An 18832-nucleotide genomic window follows, 5' to 3' on the forward strand; every position below is an offset into this window, starting at 1 on the left:
GGTGCTGAAATACAAATCCACTTACCTTGAACGTGTCTCGCTCTTTTTTAGTCTTTTCGTTGTACCAAGGCTCATCATTAAATGGATTACTCTGCCAGACGTATTTCAGAGTCGTGCACACTGTGGCCTTGCCCAATAAGATGCACAAATACACTATCAAGAAAGCGTTGATGGATCTGAAAAACAGGTTTCTTTTTTAAGTTCTTGCAGCTATTTCTACAGAGAAAAATATGTAAATAGGCAGGAACAAGACCTCCTTATTTTAAGAAGGGAATTACAGAACAAGTGCTTCTGACACTGCTGATATTCAGTGTCAGGTTCATATATTTAAACATTTCTTAATTTTGTTTTTAAATAAAAAGCTCCTAAATGATGCTGCTTCTAGCAAGATATGCTTTATCAAATACCCAGATTTTTCTGTGCAATCAGAGAGCATCTGAAACAAAAGGCAGCAGATTAGGGGATTACTTCTGTACGAGCCATCCATTAAAAACAAACCCAAACCCAACAGGTTTTACCGGTTTTTTCTGAACATAAATACTCACTTTTCTACTGCAGACCGTTTCTGAGATTTCCCCTGGTAGTTCAGAGCCATTTTTGTTTCCATGCCAGTATAGACTGCAACTCCTGCAGGGTATCAAAGCAGGGCTCATGAGGGACGGGCAGCCCCGCAGGGAGCCAGCTGGCACTGGGCCATCAGGGGCATCGGTGTTTACATCCCACTCCAGTCCCAGCTGAGGAGGAGGCATTACCCAAGGACTGCTCAACTCCACAAGCCCCTGAGGCTGCCAAGTAGTGTCACTGCTGTGTCCCAGAGCAGGAGCCCATGGATCACGCAGCGTCAGGAGAAGCGCCAGTCTCCCATCAGAGCCCCCACCCTCCACCAGCAGGGCCTGAGACTGTGCTCCCAGCAGAGGATCTGGGGACAACTCCTGCTCATTGTGTCTCAGGCAGAAGGAAAAGCTTGCTCTGGTGTACTGACACACCTGGGCAGCCCTGCAGATAGAACCAGTGCCCCCTCATTTCACCCTGGCCACTTCGCAAGCAGCTTGCATGAAAACTGCAGCTGTGCAGCCCAGGTAGACAGGCTGTAGAGAAGTATGTTCCCTCTCCAGATTTAGCAGTGAGCATCTACATTTGTCATTACTTATCAGAACTATTTAAATAAACAAACAAAAATAACTTCACCATAAATCTTCTTGGTATTTTTGAGGGTAGCACCTTTCAACAACAGGTTTTCAGGACCCAAAGACCTAAACATAAAATAAATTATAACACAACATCACTCAAAGAACATTCAAACTACTTTATAAATTAGAATTAGAAATAGAATAGAAAGATAAACAAAGTTTCCTTACATCTGCTTACATAATCTGTATGTTAAACTGGGGCCCTCCTTGAGTTTCTCTTTATATAACCACATTTCCATTTCATCTTACAAATACTATCCCCAATGCAAGATTCCACTCTTACTGGGGGATTTTCAGTAAGGCTTTTGAGGAATAATTGCAAAATGTTCAGATCCAGTATGTTCCAGTACTCATATAAAAGTGCAGTGTTAAAATCATCAGAAGCCTGTCCATTCCAGCCCAGTCAATCAATCAATGGCACCACCAAAGCTGACAGCCCCACTTGTGTTGTTATTTCTCTCTGAGACCCCCAGTGAGCCTCTGCTGCTCCCAGGGTATGAACAGACCCACCAGAGCACAAAACCCATCCAACACGCTCTGGTGACAGCCAGCTGTTGTGGATGGCTTATGAACATCACCTGCTCATTTTTCCCGTGGAGCACTCTGACTGATGTCTGAGTTTTTGCTTCCCTTCCAATGACAACATTTTGTCACTGCCCGGTAAGTTTGTGCCCCATCAGCAGGGCAGGGCATCACCAGGTGGTCCTGCACTGCCTCCCCAAAAGGGGCTCAAACAAATCACAGGATGGCAGAAGGGACGCCTTCTTTTAGAATGAAGTCTTTGGAATGGTTAAAGAAAAAACAAATTCCCAAATGATGGCAGGACAAGCTCAGATCTGAAATTCTCTGTATCTGCCCAACCCCTCTGAGGAGGGCCAACAGGCAGCTGCAGGACCAACCTGGCTACAGGCTCTTGGTTACTTCCATAGATGATAATTCTTCCAACAAATCTGTGATAAAAATATGAGAAACTTGTGTTACAAACACATTATACTACAAACATAACAAAGAAAAGTCATTGACAGGAAATGGAAGCAAATCCAGAAACGAGTGAATTTGAGAGTTTAATGTTTCAGAGGGGTGGCTGTGCTCAGGACAGGGAGAAGCCACACACTCCCCATGCTCATTACAGACTGCAACACACCCCAGAAAACCTCCCTCAAGGGATCTAACCACAGACCACTTACTCCTGGAAGTCATTCAGCCCAATGCATCTTACTGGGAAGGTAAGAGTGGCCTAAAAATGGGTACATGGACGATTACTGCTGCTGGGCTGACAAAAACCAGCTCATTGTACCACAAAACCTGTTGCACAGGGGAGGCTTTTCTGCAAAGACTGAGCTTTGAAGACTCTGCTATGCTCATACAGAGGAGGCCCAGTAGCTTATCAGTGCCTTGAGACACCTTTTGGCCTCTGCTTTGCTGAGCTGCAGATCCCCCAGGTGACGGTGCTGAGGTGTCTGCAGGGGGACGACACCAGGCAGCTGCAGGACAGGCAGGGGGGAGGCAGGAGGGCCAGACTCACTTGTAGAGGTCAGGCTGCGGCTGCTCGCACTCGATTGTGGCCGTGAGGGTGTCGATGGCTTCATCAGTGCAGAGCACGGTGGTGTCCCGCACGGCGTAGTGGGTCTGCCACAGGAGCACAGGCAGCGTCAGCACACGCCCCAGCAACAGCCCCATCCCCAGGCTTTATACCCCAGCACTCAAAGTGCCACCGTGCACAAGCCTGCCAGCACCAGCAGCTCTCCCAAGCCCTCGCCACGCTCCCACAGAGCAGCCGAAGCATCTCTCAGAGAAAGAGTGAAGTCACTAATGCTCCAGAGAAACCGCAGCAGCAAGCAGCTGCTGGGTGTCTCGCAGTAAGGCATCCACCAAAAGCAGAGCATCCTCGGTTTTTCCCTGGGGACTTGCCCTGGTTGGGTGGAGGGGAGGCTGCAGGTGGCCCCGTGAAGAAGGGGCTCATCACCTGTCCTGGCTCCTGAAGGTAACTAGACACCAGCTCCAGCACCAGGGACCAGGCAGAGCACTGGCAGACTCCGAGCTATTTTTAGCAGCTGCTGCTGCAAAGGCTCATCTCTCATAATTAACTGAAAAGCCCACAAAGGATCTGCTCGCTGCCTTTCAGGCTCTATTTATAGGAGCTACTCAGAGCTCCAAGTCACGGCGGGCTGCACGGCAGGCTGCTTCAATCCATCTTCATAAACAAATTCATTAAAACGCTTCCTCCGCTCCTGACGTGCGCAGCCCTTCCCTGCGCATCCCGCAGTTACACACGCCGCAGCCATGGCATCAGAAATCCCCTCCTCCCTGCTGCTTTGCTGACCTGCCTGGCTCTCCCAGCTGAAAACGCCCGAGCACACTCGTGGATCTCCAGTACAGATCTCAGATTTTGTGAGGCACAAGTCAAGAGTGTTCCTGCACTGCCCAGCCCCAAACCCAGCCCTGGCGTGGGGTTTTGCACTGCTGCCATCAGCAGAGACACCGTGCAATTACTGAGTGATACTTCAAAGCCACCTCCCAGTCCATTCCAGGATCTTTACATCCTTTAGTGCATTTAGAAAACACATGTTCTGTTAGCTAACGTACGGCCAAAGATTTGTGCTTCAAAGACAGAGCCCTGACAAAAATCTCTTTTGTATTTCTATTCCAGTTTCACTCAGGCACCCTTCCCATACCCCAAGCTGACATGCTCCAAATACCAGAAAAATCCCCACCAGGAAGGCAGCAGATAACCCTGCAAGATGAGGGCTGGTGATTACCCAAATGTGCTTCCCTCACCCCCCTTTTGCAGCAAACTCTGGTTCCTAATGCTAGATCTACTGCCTCAAACAGAGCTGGCTTTTCTATTTCCTCTCCCCCTTCAAACTCATCTTCACCTCCTCATGAAACAGGAGACAGCTCCCAGTCACCTACAGGAATCCACAGACCAAGAAAAACCACCACAGTGCTTGAAATAGGAACTCAGCATCATATCTCCAGGCTCACAAGTTAGTAAGAGCCAAGACTCTGCAAAAGCAATGTGAACTCATGCATATAACACACCTGACACAAATAAGCAATAGCCTTTTAACATGGTTAGCTATTTTTAGCCTCAAGCCACTTCAAAGCCCCAACTCCTCCTCACTAGTGGAACCAGCACTGTGCCACCAGCTCCCACACAGGTTATCCAGCACCAGCTAACAACCACCCATCGAGAAGAGCCACAAATCCCAGACAAACACATCAGATCCACAGTGGCATTCCCACTGGCTTCAGAGTGTGCTGGAAAGAATCACGTCATTTTAAAGTATCTTCCAGTCCCACTACTGCAGCTGCTATTATCTGGATATTTACCAAATATACTTACTATATTGTTATAATATTATTGTTATTCTATTATGATATTATGTATTATACAAATATTTATCGATCTCAAGTGCAACCAAACGTCCATGTCTCCTGACGTATATAAGTTCTTTGTTGCTTTCCCTAGTTTAGAGAAAGAAAATAAACTGAAGATATTCATCCTGAGCAAGACTAGTATCAAGTTGCACTGCTTGCTTCAGGGAAAGGGAGAGAAAATCCCAGAAGCGATGCTTTTCTCACGCTGGTGAAAAACTCGCCCAGTGAATCCAGACATGCTGCCTCAAAGAAGTCCCCGATCTCACTGGAAACGCTTGGTTAAGCACCAGGGGTGCCGGCAGGGCCGGGAAAGGAGCCGCAGAGCTGCAGGCACTGCTCCCCTGCCGCAGCAGAGCTCCCGGCGTGGCGGGAGCAGGGAGCACTGACACGCTGCCCGCGATGGCAGAGGCTGCATTGAAAAATGGCAATCCAGCCTGGGGCAGCGCCAGCAGAAACGGCCCTTGGGGACAGAGCAGAGCACACACGATCCCCCAGGGCCCACTGCTGACACTGGAAGCGGGCAGGAGGCAGGAGCTGCTCGAGAGCCACGCAGCCACAGGGAGGGGCTCCCCAGCAGCACCCTCCGGCTCAGCACGGCCCCACCGTGCAGGCGGTGCCATGCCCAGGCGCCCCAGCAGCAGCTCCCACCCAGCCCCTGACCTTGAAATTGGACTCGCCGTCAAGGCTCGCCGTGGTGACGTAACAGGTCCCATCACTGCTGCTGGAGGCCAGAAATATCAAGTCACAGGGGAAGGTCTCATCTGCTTTCACTTCTACTATGTCTCCAACCTAGGAGAAAGGAAACGTCCACATGAAAAGTCCTCAGTTGTTATTAGATGAGGATGATTCAGCTTCTCTCAAAGCCTAAGAGGTAAACTGGGGTCCAAGAGGTGCACACATCCCTGAACATCACTCCACAGCCTGATGGGGCAATCCAGCCCTGCACTGACTCAGAGCACCCACATGGCACATTTAGTGTTTATTTCTCTGCTAAATCTTGATGGAGCAAGAGGCTGTACTTGCCTGAGGTGCGGTGTGATAAATTAACATCAAAGCTAAGTGTACTTTCCTGGTGTCCTTGGGAGAGTAGGAAATAGAAGAGGACTGCCTGTCCTGGAGAAGTGCAAAATGCTGACAGATCTGTCACCTGTCAGCCCTGGTACAGCTTTTGTGAGACAGCTTTTTCAAAAGAAATCAAAGGCAGTTTCACTCCTTAACTGGGAACAGCTCATCTGAAAGTGAGCAAGCTGGGGCAGCTCTAAGCCAGGACACCCCTCCTCCCCTGCCCTTGTCCCCTCAGCACACAGCTGTCTTCCCGAGAACCACGCGCAGGTTCTCGTTAACAGTTACCTTGATTTTTTCACTCTCTTTCCGCACTTGCTTTGCATTTTCAACAACAAAGACGTTGCTTTTGTTCACTTCGTTGTCAGCTCTGTGCCTCAACCAGTCCTCGTACCCCTAAGGCACAGACACAGGCAACACAAACTTGTAACAAAGGGGGTAAACTAATGAAAAAGGAGGAGTGAGGATCAGAGGGACACATTAAAACCATGAATAAGGCACCCTCCTCCATGCCTGACAAAACATCAACCAGAGTAGCTCAGACTGAATCAATTCATTTTAAAAAGCTTCATATGCATATTTGACAGATTCAGAACAGATTGAAATAACACAAAAAAAATCTACATGCGGGGCATGCAACGAGCAGCTAAACTACTGTAACACATTTCTATTATTCTCAGCTCTGGTAAGAACAGACTGATAATATGAATAATACACTCAGCAGCCTGCAACTCTTTCCTATGGTAACGCAGGATGAGACTCTTCCTCTTCAGTCCTTACTGCAAGAACAAGCATTGAGATTTGAAGTAGTCAGATTTTATTCTAGCTCTCCCTTTCCAGCCCCCGTAGATCAAACTTTTTTGTATTGTTCCATCAGGAAATTTAAAATGGCATGTGTGCCTGTGATGGGAGGCAAAAGGTCTCTTAACACTGCAAGAAGATGAGGACCACATGCTTTCAGGACTAGCTGAGTGGCTGAACAGAACCTGTCCTTTCCACCTACCAACACGGAGCAGAGCGTGGGCTGTATTTGGAGCACGTCTCTGCAAGGACTCAGGGAGTGTTTCCAAGAAGAGGAAAAACATTCACGTAACACCAGACCTAGAGCAGAAAGCTTTGCTGACCCTCATGGCCTGCTGTCAGCAGCACAGGGATGCTTTAGTGCCAGAACAGGAGACACCAGCACCCACGCTCAACCTGCAGCCTCTGTGAAAGGCACCTGTGCCCCTCTCACCCTCTAAGAAGGGTGCACCAAACCCACCAGCGCACGTTGGTGGCTTCTGAGCATATTTAAATACATGTTTCTCTGGCTGTCTCAAAGAGCATCTCCTCCCCACGCTGACACCTGTACCTGTTTGATAGCTGTGACAGTGATGACAAAGAAGAGCGGGAGGCCACTGGTCACCGGGCTGGTGGGGGTGTCCACTATCACCTGCAGGGAGAAAAACATTGCTGAGCCCTAGCTTTTAGGCAGCAGGAGAAACCAAAACTTTGGTTCTGGGGGAAAAAGGGGGCCTATCCCACTGAGGGCAGGTCAGAGCCTAGCAGAGGAGGAAGGGAAGGAAGGGCTGGTTATGAAAGGGAGGGCAGTACCAGTCATCTTGAACCACTGACACTGGGAGGCTAAAAATAACACCCACCAGCCCAAATTACCTAGGAAATAGACTGCAGAACAGAACATGAATATTAAAGTAAAACAGAAATCCAGGCTTTGTCTTTAAGCTCTCAAATTTGGAGCTCAGAGCATGATGCAGGCACCATGGCTGCAGAGGGGCCCGGGGGCAGAGAGCCGGATCCTTCTGAGCTCACTGCAGTGCTCGAGCCAGCAGCAAGTAAAGACCAAGCCCCTTGATCACCAGTGAAACCTCCAGGCTGTGGGAAACTGCTGCTCCTTCTGACTGTGCCAGGACGTGGCCCAAAGGGTAAGAATGGCAGGACAGGTTCCTAAGTGGCAGGGAGCACTTTCCACCTTCCAAACCAATACACCACAAACTGGTCGTTTTTCCTGCTGCTCCCGGAGAGATCGGGAGCACGAGCAGCAGATGAGGGCTCTGATGAAAGGGAGAGGGGAGCTCAAGCTCAGCAGAAAGGCTTTGTGTCCCCACAAAGGGACTTTGTCTCTTGTTTGTGCTTCCCCAGCACGCTCACATAACAGCGGCATTTGGATATTGTTTCAGGCTGCCTGTAAAATGCTGTGTTAAGGACAGGACTCCTCTTATCAGCTACATGGACATTTCTGACTATGAAATGCTGCAATATTACCCTGCACTACTGAACCCAGAGAGAAAAGCCAGAAGATTCTGAAGTGGAAGAGACACACCGCAAGAAGCAGCCAGATAAATGGCAGATGAGTTAAGCAGCAGGAGGGTAAGCCAAGGTAAACACCAAAAATATTTCCAGGTAGACAAAGCCCTGGCTCACTGAAGTGGGTGTAAAGTGTTTCCAAGCAGAAAGCCTGGTGGAAACCACACTTTGGAGGAACAGCTCTGAGCCAGGATAGTGCCAAGTGTCACACAGACACTGCACACGTGATGGCCACTCACCAGGGCAGTATCATCAAGCTTAGGCCAGTAAGCCAGAAGTTATCTTGTAAAAACTGGACAGGTTTTGGGAATCCAAGAAGAACTTTGGCTTTCTGCTGAGAAGGCCAAAGTGGAGGACCTCATGCTGCCCAACAGGAGAGTTCCCTGCACTGGACAAGTATGTATTTATATTAAAAAAAGCACAACTTCTGTCCTCACTGATATAGGATAACAGCTACAGGAACATAATATCATATGAAGTGCCTGGAATAATTCAGATATGTATTTAGAGTTTGAAGTCTCTGCAAAAACCCTGTGGCTGGACAAAAGCTGAGGAACACACAAGCAACAAGCCAGGAGAAAGGCAGACTCCTCTGAAACTATTTTTGGACTGGTTTAGGACTTCAACAGCTTAATTTGAATCCACTTAAAAGTGACAAAGTCCTCCTGTTACTTAATACTTTCTTCTTATGAGATTCCTTAGGACCACACTCCAAAAGTTATCTCCACTTTCCTCCTCAAAGAGACTCTTTGCAGATTCCTAAAATAGCTTATTGCCACCAGCTTGGTCTGTCTACAAACACACTTGGGCTGTGCTCACTCCAGGCCAGCCCCTTCTGCCCGGAGATTCCCTGCAGATTCCCATGAGAGCTGCAACAGATGAACCAAAGAAATTTGTATCTGTTTGTGCGCAGCGTGTTTTATGTTTAATGCACATACTTCGTCCTACAAAGAGCTGGATCTGCAGTCAGAGAAGCAGAAGTTTTGATGAAGTGTTTCACAACAGGCAGGGCAGATGCAGCAGGCAATTCCTCGAGCACTGTGACACTTCACTCCTCATGCAGCAGTCAGGGGGACAACCCCATTAACTTACAGAAATGCAAATATAAGCATGAACACTCAAGTTACAGGTGGCATTTCTCAAGGTATAACCCTGGGTATTCAAAATGAATGGAGTGGCCCTGAGTGCTGTTTTAAGGCAAGTGATGTCTCAGAAATGACAAGCACCTGGGGACAGGGGCTGCTCTGTACAGCAGCCAGGGGATCAGTGCTGCCAGGCTCTGCTCACTTGGGTTTGTTTGTTCTCTAATTGACCACAAGGGCTGCTTCCTGATTTCAGAGGTGCTCACAGAATAAAGACAAGAAAGAACAGCCAGGCTCTCCTCTCACCTGCACAGACCCGTGCCTAAAATAGGCAAGCAGCTAGACAAACCCAGTTTTTAGCTATAATCAGGAATATTCCATGTTCTCCACAGCCAGAGGGTCAATAGATAAAATGTAATAGCACGTCACTAAGTGGCCAGCTACACAAAAAGGACATCCTGACTCCAGGGTATCGCTTCAGTTCAAGGCAAATTACAAATTGGGTCTGACAAAATGGAGCAACGCCAGCGAAATGAAGAGATGGAGGCAAGCCAGCTGACGCCAGAGGAAATTGGCCTTTCATGTCACACTGCCAGGAGGAGCCACACGGCTGTGGCTCGGGATCCCTGCTCCTGCAGCAGCCAGAGGGACAGCAAATCAGAACCCCTCACTGCACAGGCACTCATGGTTTAAACAGGAGCCAGGAGACAGCCAGGGCCCCGCGCCACCAAAACCCTGCAGCAGCCACACGACGCCTTGTCCTCTGCTGGGATGGAGCTCTGGTGCCCATTTCCAGCCCCAGAGCTGGCTGTGTGCCGAGCCCCAGGATTTGAAAGTGAGCAAAGGCACTGCAGTGGTTCTCCCAAGCTCCCTTTGCCCCAGCACATTCTGACAGCTTGCTTTTTTCTTGGATGACAGAACAGAAAATGAGTATTCCTCAGGATTTGCCCCTTCACTCAAGACACAAAGCAGATCAGGAAAAGTTTGTGCCTGTAATAAATTCGCTGTTTTGCCCATGCAGAGCAACTTCCTGAAGCTTCAGGTTTCCAAAAATCATCCCATGCATTTTTAAATCTTACTGAGTACATCCTACCTCTCCTGCTTGCTTTGAAACTCATATCTGAGACAAAAATATCATATCACTTGGGATATATAGAGTCATTAAACAGAAGTAGTAATGGTGACAAAAAATTGATCTTAATTGTGTAGCAACAGGTGTATTTTCAGTGGTTGAATGACCTTAACAGTTAGAATTAAGATGGTTTTTCAGTGTTTCAGAAGTCATTCAAACCCCATCTCAGACAGGCCCAGATATTTTAATTATTTTTATGCCTTGGATGGCGTGGCAGAATTATAACACAGCTTCCAACTTCAGAATTTCCAAACTTCTGTAAGCACAAACAGTTTTAAAGCTCGATTCTTGTTCAAGCCGTGTTTAACATCAGTGCCTAAATAAAACTCCCTCCTAGCCACAAAGCTCTTACCTGCACGAGGAAGATGATGAGGAAGTAGAAGTTGGCAATTCTTCGAAACTGCTCGAAAAGGTTCTTCGGGAGGAAGTTCCAGAGCGTGTACTGTGGGGAGAGAGGGGGTCAAACGGACCGAGGCTCGCGGCCGGCAGGGACCAGCGCGACCACGGGAACGAGCTGCACAGGAGGGGAGAGGAGCTCTCCTCCGACGTGGCAGGGGAAGCACAGCGAGGCGCCTGAGCAGCCTGGAGGGCTCCAGGTGCCAGAGCCAAGCCCAGGAGCACAGTGCAGCTGGTGCTGAGATGCCCAATTCCTGCTCCAGCTTCCAGCGCCAGCTCTCTCTGCTGGAGCACTGAGCAGCCGCAAGTGGCACACAGTGAAACAACTCCTAAAAAGGCATTTGTACACAGGTGACTTCATTACCACGTAACCCACAGTGGATACATTTTTTCCAAATTCCCCAAACCATCTTATAGCAACTTTTGTTAAAAAAAAAAGAAAAAAAAAAAAAAAAAAAAAAGAAAGAAAAAAAAAAGTGCCACGGTTGCCTATACAAATTCAGTATTAGGTTGTGCTTCGTTATAATTTTGAGAAGGCTGCTGAATCATTTACTTTGGAAAGCATGTGGAATTTAAGAACAACATGGGAAATAATGGGTCTAATATCTACCTTTCAGTCTGTCTAGAATAAATTAAAAAAAAGCAGTCAAGTCTCAAGACCAACGTCCACTTAGTTATAAAAAAAGACTGGTCAGGTCCCAGGCCTAGCAAATATAAAAGGAAAAAAGAGCAAGGACATAACATTCAAAAATAAATCAAGGAAGCACTAAAATTAGTGCTAAAGCAAATCATTTGTCAGGGAGGGAACTGGGCTGGGGGAAGGTGTCCTCACTGAAGGCCCCTCCTGCGAGCCAGGGAAACATCAGTGGGAATGCTACACAAGTTAAACACGGACAGACTGAAAGCTTTTCCCAAAAATAAACCCAGACACACAAAAACAGATAAGATCCGAGATGCACAAAGAAAGAAAGGAGAGGAAAAACCCCTTTGCAGCTCAAGTACAGCAAAACTGAAGCGTAAGTGTATGCTGAGCATCACAAATCTTGAGCACTGGGATACGTATCCAGCTGTGTTGACAATATGGAATGCCACTTGTTTGATATTTTACACGAATTGCCTTCAAATCTTTTGAAATAGCTTCATGAATGTCATGGAAAAAAGCTAAGCAGAAGGCAGATGGGTGTCATCACAGTTTTCCACCATAAACAAAAGCTGCATTAATACCATATGAATGTTTCCCCCCCTTTCCTCCAAAGGGATAAACAGAGCATGGTTATTTTTGTCCTATCTCAAGAAAGAAAAATCCCATAGAATAAAAAAAAAAAAGAGGGACTCATATTTTTACATCCCTTTACAAAATTAAGCCACTCCCTTTTGCAAATTTGAGTTGCTGCTATCTCATGCTGTATTATACACCTAACCTGTCTTTTCTTCCCCAAGGGGATGCCAGGAAACTTTAAAAAACACACCAAAAAAAAACCCAACCCCACAAAACCAACGTGCCCATGTGCTTTGCTCTCATCCAGCCTACAAGAAAGGAACTTGCCCACACCCCCACTGGCACCGATAGGATGGGAAAAAAATAGGAAGAGAGGCTGGAGCTGTGCGTAAGGGCTGTGCCAGGCTGCAGAGGCACCTTGGCACCCACCCTTGAGGAACTGGGACTCCCCCAGTTCCCAGATCCACAGGCCACCAGGGGAGCAGCAGTGACCAGGCAAGGCCCGGGCGGGCAGGGAGCTCACCTTGGAGGAGACGATCCTGTTGTCGCAGAACTTCTGTGCCACGCACGCCTCGGTGTCCGACACGGGCCGGTGCCCGACCACCACGGTGCGCGTGCCCACCCGCTTCTCCTCGCCAGCACACTGCCAGAGCGGGAGAAACAGCTGTTAGCTTCAAGTGCCTGCATTAACAGATCCCAGATCCCATACTGCCAGAACGGGAGAAACAGCTGTTAGCTCCAAGTGCCTGCATTAACAGATCCCAGATCCCATACTGCCAGAAAGGGAGAAACAGCTGTTAGCTCAAAGTGCCTGCATTAACAGATCCCAGATCCCATACTGCCAGAAAGGGAGAAACAGCTGTTAGCTCAAAGTGCCTGCATTAACAGATCCCAGATCCCATACTGCCAGAGAGGGAGAAACAGCTGTTAGCTCAAAGTGCCTGCATTAACAGATCCCAGCTCCCATACTGCCAGAGCGGGAGAAACAGCTGTTAGCTCAAAGTGCCTGCATTAACAGATCCCATACTGCCAGAGCGGGAGAAACAGCTGTTAGCTCAAAGTGCCTGCATTAACAGATCCCAGATCCCATACTGCCAGAGAGGGAGAAACAGCTGTTAGCTCAAAGTGCCTGCATTAACAGATCCCAGCTCCCATACTGCCAGAGCGGGAGAAACAGCTGTTAGCTCAAAGTGCCTGCATTAACAGATCCCATACTGCCAGAGCGGGAGAAACAGCTGTTAGCTCAAAGTGCCTGCATTAACAGATCCCATACTGCCAGAGCGGGAGAAACAGCTGTTAGCTCAAAGTGCCTGCATTAACAGATCCCATACTGCCAGAGCGGGAGAAACAGCTGTTAGCTCCAAGTGCCTGCATTAACAGATCCCAGCTCCCCAGTGCTGCTCGCTGGAAGGCCAACATTCACCTCTCTGCCCCAGCCAAAGCACAGACAACCACGAGCACACAAGGCCACCGAGCAAAACCAAGGACGTGCTGAGCCTGAAGCACACCTTTGGTCAGCCATCAGCTCAGGACCACAGCCCGCCCCATTGCTGTAAAATGCAGGTAACCCCGTGGGAAGGAATGCTGATGGCCGACTCCAGCTCAGAGGCTGAATGATTCCTTTATTATAACTATGCTATAATACATCAATGTACTATATAAAGGAAGATACTAAAACTACAAACCTACTTTCTCTAACTGCCATATCTAACTCACAACTCATGACCCTGTTCTGGTGAGTGCACAGCCACAGGTGGGTTGGATTGGCCGTCGGCTCAAACAATCCTCACCAGAACCCAACCAAGCAATCACCCCAGGTAAACAATTATCCAAACACATTCCACATGGGAAAAACAAGGAGCAGAAGTAGAAATTGTTTTCTCTTTCTTCTCTCTGTGCTCCTCTATGAAAAATCCTGAGACAGAGAGAAATGTGCTGCCACAGCCCTACACCCCACCAGGACAGGTCACTGCGCTGCTGCCCTGTGCAGGACAGCTGCTGCCTGCATCTGCAGCCTGTGCCAGGTTATTTTTCCTTCTTGGAGGAGAATGTGTCTTTATCAAGCACTTCAAGCCATTAGCAATATAATTTAGCATCTATACATCTCTTCCTAGTCCTGACCTGGAAAATCCTTCAGGTCTGGGTTTATTCATTGCATGGAGGATGACGGAAACTGCACCCCCCTTACACTCACTCTTCTGTCCAACCCTCAAACCCTTGCAAAATGTCTCACCACCACACTGGTACACACAGATTTAGTACTCAGCTCAAAAAACCAAAAGGGTCTGCTTCTGCTATTTAAAAATCTCAGCTAAAATCACGAATGATGAAGCAGACAGTTTCACAGCACAAACTCCAAGATGACACACATGGTGCTGGGAAGCCAGCTGGGCTTGCTGGGGGTTTAATTTAAAGCAGAATGAGATGTCACAAGTGAATGTCAGCCTCACATCATGGGGGCCCGATGACAGCCCCACTGCTCAGCAGCAGGATGAGGGAACTGCAGCGGAATAAGCTCAGCAGGGCTGCTCTGCAGGACAGCACAGCCCCTGCACAAAGCCAAAGACACCTGTGATCAGCAGCACAGGGCTCCAGCAGAGACCCAGCCACCCACGGGAGGTGACAGCCCCTGCAAACCACAGACAGATCCTCCCCATCCAAAGGAGATGATGTTAACACCTACTAAACAGAGTATCTGAATGCACCAAAACTACCCAAACGCCACTATTTCAATGTAACTCTTTAACATTTCCAACTTCTTGTAACTTCTTTTACAACCTTTCCCAACTTGTGACAAAGCCGATGCTTTGTCTTTCTGTGACAACTGTTCTAATATTAAAAGAATATGAAGAATAATGAAGATGATCTTGCTCAATGACACCTTTGAGAGAAAGGAATGACTAGACACATGAAGAAAATTGTTATTTCCCTTCTGTATACCTCTTCCTCCTTGCCTTGGTCTGGTTCATAGCTGGACTGTGACCACTGCAGGTCCCCGCAGCTCTCAGTGCTTGAGGCAGCACTGTGAGCTGTCTCCACCAGCCTCCAGCTCTGGCCTGCCCCCCACACTCAAGTTTCTCAATGGACCAGAAGAATTTATTTTCAAAAACAACAGAACTGTGCAACAATTTAAAAATCAGCTTTTCATTCTGTCCATGTCTGTCCTTTCATATAACAAAGTGTCCTTGCCACAGATGCTCACAGCCAAGGGAGAATACCTGGCTGGCACCAGGAAGCATTTTGTGATGCTGAACTTAAAATCACACAGTGAATTTAAAAAGCCCACTAAGAGCAAGCAAGGGAAGAGGGGTGAGGGGGAAAGAGTAGTGTTAGACCAGGGTAAGATTTCCTTAGAGGTCAGTTTTCGAGTTTTAAAACATGAACAGGGAAGACATTTGCCAGTCTGTGGTTCGAGGGCATTATCAGGCAGCAGAGCTGCCAAAACACCAGCAATATTCTTCATACTCCACTTAGTCATACTAATCCTCAACCCTACAGCTTGCTTGCTTTGAAATGCCATCAGAGCAGGTGTCAAAACTGCCAAATGCCTGTCCCAAGTCAGCTGCCCAGCATGGGCTCAGCCTCTGCAGATGGATGCTCCAGGAGTGCCCAGGATCCAGCTCAGCATCCCTCATCCAAAGGGCTCTTTGCAGGCAGCTTGTCGAGGTGCAAACAAAACCCAGCTAGAGAAAAGGTGCTCTGAAGAAAGACATGCTAAGACAGAAGGCCTGGGACTAACTACTGCTTGGGGAAAGTGTCAAAACCAAAAACTTAAACAGTTAAACCTGGTGGATTGGAGCAGCAACAACTGAATGGATCCTGTTGCACCAGGAGCAGGAGCTGCCCAAAGGAAGCAGCAGCTCTTCCCTTCCTCTGTTTCCCACCCATGTCTGCACACCTTTGATGGAAGAAGTGTTTTCACACCATGCCTATACCTGGGGAGCTGTGCTGAGCGCTCTCACTGCAGCCATCCTCACACCTCCAGTGGCTGATGCTTAGAGCAGGAGGATCCTCACGCCCTACACCATGTCCCTGCACCTCCCAACAGAGCCAGCAGCACCCCCAGCAGCGACCACCTCCACCAGCTCCCAGAGTGGGCAGAGCTGGCACACACTCCCAGGGAATGCCACCATCCTCCCAGCCACACCACCACCACGGTAGCAGCAAACAGCACCTCTTCCAAACTACAAGCTAGAGCCAAGAAAGGTTCCCTGATGCATCGGCTGCATTATGGAGGTGCCAGCCACGGCCCGACCAACCTGTGCCCCAGGAGCAAGAGGCAGAGCCATCCATCCACGCCACAGCAGGACCAGGCAGCCGAGACAGACGTCCCCACGTCTGGTCCCCGTCGTGCCCCTGTCCAGGCTCTGGAGCCAGGCGTGCCTGGTGAGCATCCCTCAGCTCAGGGAGGAAGCGACAGCTTCCCCTGCCCGCTGGCACGGTGCTGGGAAGGAGCAGGGTGAGGGTTTGCCACTCACACGCACTGGCACGGAAACCACAAAGCTCTGCTTAAAGCACTTCTGGAAAAACATTCTCACGGATTTCCTGACTATCCACAGAAAGCATGGAAGCCTCAGAGCAGAGGAGAGCCCAAATCCAGGTGTGGCGTGCTGGCTGACCAAGCCACGCTGAGTTATCAGCACCAGCTCCCAGGAGGGCTTTCACCCTGCAATCCCCTGCTGCTTACCTGCAGCATCAGCCACACAATGAGAGCAATGCCACAGTAACCCCACGGAGCCTCCCAGCCCTCCCTCCACGGTCTCACCAGGCTCCCACCACTCACAGCATTTCACTTCCCGTTCCCTCAACACCCCACGGTGTCACACCTGCCCACAGCCACACCAGAAGCTGGAAGGCTTCACACCACATCTCTCTCCCCCAGCCCCCAGAAGGTGAGCACAAGCCCAGTCTGAGCAGGAGGTGCTGGCTGAGCTCAGCAATTAAAAGCTCTCCCTTTGAGGAGCCCAGCCCAGCCCTGGCTGGGTCGTTAATAGATTGCGACGTCTTAATAACAGCTCTCGACAGAGACTTAGAGGCAGATTTAGGGAATAACTGCCAGGCTTTTGGGAAAACTATAAAATATGCAGATTAGCAAGGAGAGGATTTAGACGACTTTTTCTGACTGCCTTTCACAAAAAATTTTAATTCTGATGGCAAAAAAAAATAGAAAATATTACTTGGATGCAATTCAAGCAGCTGCCTTGTTTCCTGGTGGGGTTCCACACAGCCCTCAGCTCACAGCGCTGGAGCGAGCTGGTGCAGGCAAAAGCCACAGTTTCTCCTGCTGTTTAGAGCCAAGCCTGCCAAAAGGATTATCCAAGAAAATAAACAATGGCATTCCCTTCCTAGGCACTTTCTCACCTCCCTGGGCCCGAGGCATGGTGTTTGTGTGAGCACTGGGAGAAGCAGAGCTGTCCGTAGGGATCAGCAGTGCCAGACTGGGCACGCTGTGGGGACAGTGCCAGGGAAGCCACACCGCCTTGTCCCACCAAGGCTGGAGGATGTGGGGATGCTGGTAGATGACCACAGACCCACCTGCTGTCCCGTGTCCCTGCCAGCCAGAGCTCCCAGCAGCTGGCAGACGTACCAGAGCAGCACCAGGGGGACACTGCACACACCAGGAACCGAGAGGAGGGAGGGAAGGAGGCATTTCTGAGCACAGCCACTATCCTGTCTGCACCACCCCCAAAGATGTAGGTCTCTCCTGCAATGTCTCAAGCTTCAGTTCCAAGCTCCTGTTCCACTCCCGCGGCGCCTAACCGAGCCTACCAGCGAGTCAATCTCAGCAGGGCATCCAAACCAGATTTCTCCTGAAGGAGCTCAGCTGGAAGGCAACAGCCAGAGAGTCAGGCACAAACCGCAGGAGATAAAGAGGTGAGCAAGGCTGTTCTGCCAGGAGATCCCTCCAGCTGGCAGCTGGCTGCCCGTCCTGGCTTTGCCCCGGGGCATGTCCAGGTGCCCAGCTGCACCAGCATGGGACACAGGGCTGCTGCAGCAGCACCGCCTTCCTCTGCCAGGGAGAAACTCGCATCAGTGTGTTCTGGAAAATGCTTTGATGTAACCCAACCTTCCCACACTTGCACCTTTTATAAAGGCCACGTTCTGCCAGAAGCAGCAGTTCTGAAATCAAGGCATTAGGGGGGTTAATGGCTATTTTCTTACATTGCCCAAACTTACAAAGCCCACCTAGGTGCCCACAGAAGGTCACCTGAGGCTTGGCATTCCACTATAAATTTTTCTTTGAGGAGGCAAGAACAGGTATGATTTGAAGGTATCAGGCCAGGAGTAAAAATGCCCATGGATGCAATTGATAACCCAACACATTGATGACTTGAAGCTGCTGGAGCGTTACATAGAGATGGCAGAATTACATTTGCAGCCCACAGCAGTCCCCAAATTCTCTGCCTGAGTTTGGGCAACTGTCCCTTGGTGCCCCTTTCCCCTTCTCCATCCGTGCCCTCCTCCCACAGAAATGTCCCTCCCCAGCACAACCTCCTGCCCGCCGCGGGGACAGGCTCCTCCTCACCTCCTGGGAGTCCATCACAGCACCCAGGTGGCACCGGGTAAAAGTTGCAAACCTGGGTAAAAATTAGCAAGCCTGGGTAAAAATTAATGGAGTTAGACCCAGATCAACAGGAGAGGTGAACCTGTGCTCTGCAGCCACCGCTGACAAGGAGCCACTTCAAGAGGACTATTTCTAGGGCAGCTGCAAACAGAGTGTTTAATTATATCCCCCATATGGAAAGCAAGTGTCTGTGCTACCTTCTGGCCCTGTTTCCAGAAAAAAAAACCCAGCAGCAGAAGTAAAACTAAAAAACCACCAGCATTTGATTTACTACAGTTCCAGAAAGCACCAAAACCAGAACTAACTAGCAAAAAAAACTTCTCCTTTCATGTTTGCTGATAACTTTAAGCCACAACGTAAACACAAATAACTCATAGAAAACAGATCTAAGAAAAACCACAGGCATTTAAAAAAATCATCTGCTAAGCCCAGAGATTATACAGTACAAGTACAAAGCTCAAACATTTGAATGAAATCACAGCTTATATTAAATATATGCAA

General features: G+C 49.0%; 1 protein-coding gene across 4 annotated transcripts in view; it reads right to left on the reverse strand.

The window, feature by feature from the left end:
• ATP11C (ATPase phospholipid transporting 11C) overlaps positions 1-18832 on the reverse strand; it is a 55190-nt gene that overhangs the window by 23716 nt on the left and 12642 nt on the right. For all 4 annotated transcript variants that reach the window (XM_068204514.1, XM_068204515.1, XM_068204516.1 and 1 more), the window contains exons 2-11: positions 12290-12409; positions 10504-10593; positions 6985-7065; positions 5922-6029; positions 5232-5360; positions 2716-2819; positions 2090-2140; positions 1189-1253; positions 546-627; positions 26-176 (exon numbers count right to left, since the gene is read on the reverse strand). In XM_068204514.1, the coding sequence (XP_068060615.1) occupies positions 26-176; positions 546-627; positions 1189-1253; positions 2090-2140; positions 2716-2819; positions 5232-5360; positions 5922-6029; positions 6985-7065; positions 10504-10593; positions 12290-12409 (981 nt within the window). The remainder of the gene's footprint in view (positions 1-25; positions 177-545; positions 628-1188; positions 1254-2089; positions 2141-2715; positions 2820-5231; positions 5361-5921; positions 6030-6984; positions 7066-10503; positions 10594-12289; positions 12410-18832) is intronic.

This window comes from Anomalospiza imberbis, chromosome 14 (assembly GCF_031753505.1).
Source record: "Anomalospiza imberbis isolate Cuckoo-Finch-1a 21T00152 chromosome 14, ASM3175350v1, whole genome shotgun sequence".
Taxonomy (NCBI): Eukaryota; Metazoa; Chordata; class Aves; order Passeriformes; family Viduidae; genus Anomalospiza; species Anomalospiza imberbis.